Source organism: Nelumbo nucifera, chromosome 1, assembly GCF_055504915.1.
Source record: "Nelumbo nucifera cultivar China Antique chromosome 1, China Antique-T2T, whole genome shotgun sequence".
In the NCBI taxonomy this organism is placed as follows: Eukaryota; Viridiplantae; Streptophyta; class Magnoliopsida; order Proteales; family Nelumbonaceae; genus Nelumbo; species Nelumbo nucifera.
The window spans coordinates 16,362,632-16,369,264 of record NC_142649.1 but is presented as its reverse complement, the minus strand read 5'-3'; the positions used below and the strand labels follow the sequence as shown (position 1 = coordinate 16,369,264).

The following is a 6,633-nucleotide window of genomic DNA, read 5'->3' as shown; positions in this document are numbered from 1 at the left end:
TGGGCCAAGTTTGGGCTACCTAAATGCTAGGCCCAAGTCCAACTACAAAATTCAAAAGCCCAAGGTTTTGAATCAGGCCTAACGGACCGAAAATCAAATCACATCCTATGTAAATTTGCGGGTTGGGCTGATTCGGGCTTGGCTTGGGCCCGCCCAGCTGCACCCATAATTATAGATTCCTAGTCCTAGATCTAGAGAGTAGGAGTGAGCAAAAAACTAAAAAAAAACAAGAAACTGAATTGGCCAAAAGCGAACCAAAATATATATATATATATATCTATATATTTTATACATATTTATGTATATTATGTATATTATATATATTTAATATTTTTTATATATTATAAATTAATAAATATGCATTATATATAAATAAATAAATATATTTATAATATATGATATGTTATTTATTATTTAAAATATAATATTATATATTTATATAATATATATTATAAAAATAAAAAACTGACAAACTAAATCGACGATTAACTGAACTGGTCAACCGGTTAACCAATAACCGTGAGAGAGCTGGAAAAATAAAGTGGATCTATCCAGATCCGATCCGTTTGCAGCCATCTTCTTCAGCTCTCCAAAACCCTACTCGTGAGGACAAAACACCCCCCCTCCCGGCTGGGCGCCTGGCTTACTTCCTATTGTCTCTGTCGCTTCACAATGCTCACTCGCTTCATCTCCGGCTTCTCTCATCGCCGTTTACTGTCGCTAGCTTCATCGAGAAACTTTTGTCTTCCTTCACAGCCCTCGAACCATTCTCACCTTCCTCCCTTCAATCCTAATTACAATTTCATTCTCGAATCCTTTCGATGTTTCTCGAGCAATCGAAAGGATAATGGAGGTGGCGCCACTAAAGATTCATCTACGTCGACTTCATGGAGATTCTCGCCGGATAATCATAACGATGAGGACTCCTTGTTCCGTGACGGTGAGGGAAGTCTCGCTGGAATCTCGGACGGCGACGCCTACTGCGGCGTTGGATCGGAGAAGACAACGACCGTCGAATCCCAAGGAAATGATGAATCTTGGTCGAAGGATTCGACCGAGAAAGGTGATATTTTCTCTGAGATCGACAAGGAGTTCGGATCTAAGAAAAGCGACGGAAACGATGAGTGGGAGACGGCTGAGGGTTATCGGCCTTGGAGTTTCGTAGATGAAGACAGGGATGAGGTTTTCGATTTAGGGGTAGTTGAGGCACTTCCGAGCATTGGTGATGAAGGTTTGGAGAGGAAAAGGAGTGAGGCCGATAAGCAGCTCGAAAAGGAAGAGCAAGAACTTTTGGGTACACTCAAAGGTAAGATGCAATATTTCCTCTTCGTATGGCTCGTTCATTGATCTCTAGCAAGTATTTTCTGCAATGTTTCATTTTAATATCTATTTAGGGGGTTGCTGTGAGTGTTGAATGACTTGGGTTCAGGTCTTTAACACAAGCATTCAGTTACTTCAAATGTGTGCAGACATATCATGGGGGTCTCTGGGCACTGGGTTACAATGATGAGGATGTATTTCCTGTCATTGGTCAGCTGTATGCTGTTTTCAGTGATTGCATTGTGATCCTCTTTTAAGGCTATGCTCCTCTTCTGCTGGGGCTCTCAACAGTAGGGATTTCTTTTCCTATGATCAATGATATATCTTTATCATGGTAAAGTGATAAAAAAGAACATGTACAAAAAGATGTATGGGTTGGCTGAGTAACTATCACCTAAACCAGCCTGAACCCAAAATAGTTTTGTTTGGGTTGTCTAGAACTATAGATTCATTTTAACTTATCCTCAGTTTACTCAACTGTTTCCATGGTAAATTGACTTTGGCTTTGGTTGGCTGCTATCTGGTATGAATTGTAAGTCATTTTTTAGCTTCCAATGACATTGTAGAGATAATTTTCCAGTTGCTCTCAAAGCATATTAGTTTAAGCAGTCCTTGTCTAAATCATCATGCCATCAACCAAAATTGTCAATAAACTATAATGATTCTGTGCAGAACTAGATATTTTTGTAAAATACTGTTCCTATTGAGATCATTCTACTGCACCATCGATTTTTTTATCATTGTTATGAACTACAAAAAAGTTTCATATATTTAAAGTAGCATGGGCAAATCGATCTGGGCATTCTTTTCATTATGTTGTATACTAAAGGTTCCTTTGATTACTATATCTGTGACTACAGGTCCCAACCGTGCATTTGGAGACCTTATTGCAGCATCAGGAATAACAGAAGCAATGCTAGACAGTTTGATGCTCCTCAAGGATTTGGAAAATGTTGAGGGTCTGCCCCCTCTAACAGAAATAGAGGATATACGTTTAGAGAAAAATGAAAGGAAATCTACAAGAGCTGAAATAGAGCGCCAAAAGCAGGAAGAAGTTGCCAAAGCACGAGTGAGGCAGGTTGATGAGAAGGGTAGGGCTTATGGAACTGGAAGAAGGAAATGCAGCATTGCCCGTGTCTGGATTGAACCTGGTGATGGAAAATTTATTGTTAATGACAAGCAGTTTGATGTCTATTTCCCGCTCCTTGATCATCGTGCAGATCTTCTTCGACCATTTTCTGAGACCAAAACATTGGGTCTTTGGGATGTCAAGTGCACTGTGAAAGGTGGTGGGGTCTCAGGTGAGCATTCACTCCATCAGAGGTCATATTTATGTTAAAAGATATCTAATACTGCATGCTAAATATGTTCAGCTTTTTGTTGAAAAACATTAAAGATGATGATATACTTTTTCTTTTAGCATTTGTAATCAGTTAATTAGTTACTTCATTATTTATCCTATTTTACATTATTAATTTTTAATCAAATATTCTTACATGTCAAACTTGTGGGTACCTGTCTGCTGGAACTGACTGGAGTTGGAACCTATAAGGGCATCATGTTTGTGTTTTGGACCAGGACCCAGGGTTGCAACGGGCATAAAATTTAGGCCTAGGTACTGGTTCATTGGTTCTAGGCCTGTGTAGGTATGGGTATTGGTTGTACCCATTGCTGCTCCTACAGAATATGATTTATATTTTGTTTTAGAGAAGAGAAAGGTAACATATTCTAAATGGTATAGTGCCATGCCATATGCAGCTCTTTGAAAATAATGCCCTACAGATACGGTAGACACCATCAATCATGAAAAGATATGCTACAAGCCTACAAGATAGAATTCTTTTTGGTACTTCTCAAAAAAAAAGTTCAGAGAGTTGCATCAAGTCATTGTTTACTAACATTCTTCCAATTAGATTCAAAAAGGGTCTTCATTCCCAGTAATTTCTGATTTGTGCTTTCCCTTCAACATCTGGTTCTTCTAGACATATCACCTAAACCTAACCTTCAATATCTTGTACACCAGCTACATTGGCTATTTTCCTTCATTATGTCTAGTTGAAATTCATGTTATATTTATATCACAGGAAACTAGGAAGGGAAGGGATTTTGTTGATATTTTGATGGTCGACAGTAGACCGCAAGATGCAGAATGGTTCTTTTTATTCTCAATCAAAATGTGATTTTATACTTTTCAAGGTATGACAAGTAGATATTAAGTGGTATTGCTGGTCCATAAATTGGAAGCAGTCAGATATTTCATCAAGATACCAACTATCCCTATGCTTTAAAGATGGAATTAGCAGTGGCTTGTCCTTGTTCACTCCTTTAATGCATCTATTTTCTTGCATAGCATCCAGTTTTGCCTATGATCTGTCATCATAGAAACTTGGGTATCTTTTTATGCTCCTCCTGCAAGAGCTCGAGATTGGTATTTGCAGACTTCAAAATACATTTTTGTCAACTACATTTGCAATAAGTTTGAAGTCCTGAGGCATTATGCAAGTTGAACAATATCTAGGCTGGTTACACCTTTTTAGCAACTGTAACAATACAGTGCCTGACTAGCTTTTTCATTGTTTGTTGTTTGTATATTGTCCTAAATCTTGAAATCATCTTTGTTGTTATCTAAGCCTTATCCCAACTGTATTGGGTTGGAACATGAATCCTGTCTTGCCATTCCATTCTGTTCAGTGAAATTCCTGAAATCATGTGACCTAATATATAACAATGGATATCACACTGATCAGAATGGAATAACAAAACAGGATTCATGTAAGCCAAACCCATATAGTTGGGACAAGGCTTAGATGATTATGATGCAACCTACTATATTCTATTGTTTTGAAATAACTTTTCTTTATAGTCCTTTTTGAAAACTCCAAAACCTTTAAGTTCTTGTTTTATTGCTTGCTTCCCTTCTCCTCTTTTGGTTGTTGGTTTGGAGCAATGAATTCATCATTTTAAAACAGGTCAAGTTGGTGCCATTCGGCTGGGGATCGGTAGGGCATTACAAAACTGGGAACCGGGTTTGCGTCCCTACCTCAGATCAGGTAATGCAAAATCTCTCTCTCTCTCTCTCTGACTGTGTATGCATGCATGTATCAATGGTGGAAAAGGTGTGCCTGTCTAGGCGCATAGATAAGGTGCTTTTTAGGACTTGCACCTCATCCAGGTCCTGGTGTAGCCACTTTAGAAAGCGTGCACCTTTCGCCCAGGTGTGTGTCTTTGTTAAATTTGACATTTTTTCTTCTTTTTTAAGCATGGAGTATGGGGCGGGGGACTTGTTTGGGCTTGCCTCAAGGGGCTCAATAAAATGTGGCTCGTAGAATTGGAGTAATGTGCAATTGGGAAAGAAATGAAGGGCTTGAAAGTTTCACGTGCTTAAATATGCTTTATATGTTATGTTTGATTTTATTTTTACATTCACTTTGCCTATGCTTTTTGTTGTTATGTTTACTCATTTTAATTTTAGCTAATGGGTTTTTTAAAACATTTAGGTATGTACTCTTTTTAATGTTTTTCTTTATTAGCTTTTTGCATTTTTTGAAAATTTTTAAAAATTATGTTTTGCTTTAAGAAGGTTTACACTATGCGCCCCAGGTGCTAAAAGCCCCTCGCACTTTTTGTGCCTTGTGTTGCTGGGATGTGTGTGTGTGTGTTTTGGAGGGTGTCAAGCCTTTAGCTGTTATCAATAATTCAATATGTCTGCACTCGGATCGTGATGTGTTTTATTATATGATATGTATGATGTGTTTAAAAATGGATTCACTTGTAGTGCAATCTGTGTGTGCAATTTAATGGATTGTAGACCAAAACATGTTCAAGAGAAATATTACAAACTTATAATTTTTCATTCCTTGGTAATTTGATGGATTTTTTTGGCTTCTGCTGAACATCTCATTTTTTTGGTCAGCTGGATTATTGACGAGAGATCCACGTGTGGTTGAAAGGAAGAAACCTGGAAAAGCAAAAGCAAGGAAAAGTTTCCAATGGGTCAAGCGATGAGTCACAATGGTTACAATCTTATTTTTCTTTACTTTTGTACAACCAGTTTTTTTTATGGATAATTTCTCCTTGCCTTGCAATAAGTATTTATTCTTCTAATAGTTGTTCGATTTCGGTATTTAGTCTCCAAATCTTCTAACCCTTGTCATGTGACACTAAAGCACCTAGAGACTATCCTTTTTTGGCTACTGAGTAAATCTTTTTGTACTCTATGGAGGTTGACAAAAGGCAAAGAAAATTGTCACTCTCTCTCTCTCTCTCGGTCTGGAATGCTCTTACATATGAAAATCAACTGGAATTACGTATTTTTCTACTGAAGTGCCACATTTAGATTTTCTTGCTTTATGTAGAACAGTCGGTCCCCAGTCTCACATTCGAAGTAATTGGATGCGGACCATATCTGGAAGATCAAAGTTATTTTCTCAAGTGTCTGCCTTTATTTTATTTTTCATTGATATGTGAACTGTTGATACTTTGCTGAACCTTCTTGTTTAAACCGAAATACTTTATTTAGGAGGTTGTGCCATGAAGTTTAATGTGCTGGTTACGACATATGAGTTCATCATGTATGATCGTTCAAAGTTCTCAAGAGTTGATTGGAAGTATATCATAATTGATGAAGCACAACGTATGAAGGATAGAGAATCGGTTCTAGCACGTGATCTTGATAGATATCGGTGTCAGCGACACCTACTTCTTACAGGAACTCCATTACAGGTGTAGCCACTGACTTACAATACATAGAAATCTGTAAAGCATAGTTATTTTTTATCCTTGGTTGAACATGTGATGATTTTGTCTTCATTCTAATCGTGGGTATATTGTTCATTTTCCATTTTTATCTGTGGTAATTCATGAATGCTGGTATTTCACATGGTTCAAGATTGAATTGAGAATTGGGATTTTATTATTAACTGTTCTATGAGAATTTGGATTTTATATTACCTTACAAGTTTAATCTCAAGGAAGTATCTGAGATGGCCTAAATCTTTAATTTCAAATTCGGATGCCAAGAATCCCTTCAATCTTTATCTCTCTTTTGGATCATTCATTCTGATTAAACCATATCCTCCATATAGACTATGAGAGAGAGCTGTAAGCATATTATCTTGTTTCCTTATGAACAAAGTATGGTCAACACCAATTCATAAAAAAAGTATGATTAACACCATTTTGAGCGTATCCCACTCTTTTCATGGCCCCACAAAGCTTCTCAAACTAAGCTCAACGATATTGCTTCAGCCCATATAAGGCTTTCCTTAGCTTGCGTACATTCCCTTGAAAGTCATAGCCATGTTGAGAATTCAT

General features: G+C 37.4%; 1 protein-coding gene across 3 annotated transcripts; it reads left to right on the top strand.

The window, feature by feature from the left end:
• Positions 1–573: 573 nt before the first annotated feature.
• LOC104611591 (Ribosomal protein S5 domain 2-like superfamily protein) lies at positions 574–6,239 on the top strand. Of its 3 annotated transcripts, XM_010278724.3 has the most exons (5): positions 574–1,306; positions 2,181–2,621; positions 4,290–4,370; positions 5,234–5,334; positions 5,840–6,239. In XM_010278724.3, the coding sequence occupies exons 1-4, from the start codon at positions 673–675 to the stop codon at positions 5,323–5,325; spliced, it is 1,248 nt and encodes a 415-aa protein (XP_010277026.1). In that variant the 5' UTR covers positions 574–672; the 3' UTR covers positions 5,326–5,334; positions 5,840–6,239. The 3 variants fall into 3 exon arrangements, 2 of the variants coding, with proteins under 2 accessions (XP_010277026.1, XP_010277025.1); XM_010278723.3 differs by lacking the exon at positions 5,840–6,239 and having other exon boundaries at positions 5,234–5,751; XR_016081277.1 differs by lacking the exons at positions 5,234–5,334; positions 5,840–6,239 and adding an exon at positions 3,405–3,516 and having other exon boundaries at positions 600–1,306.
• Positions 6,240–6,633: the final 394 nt, after the last annotated feature.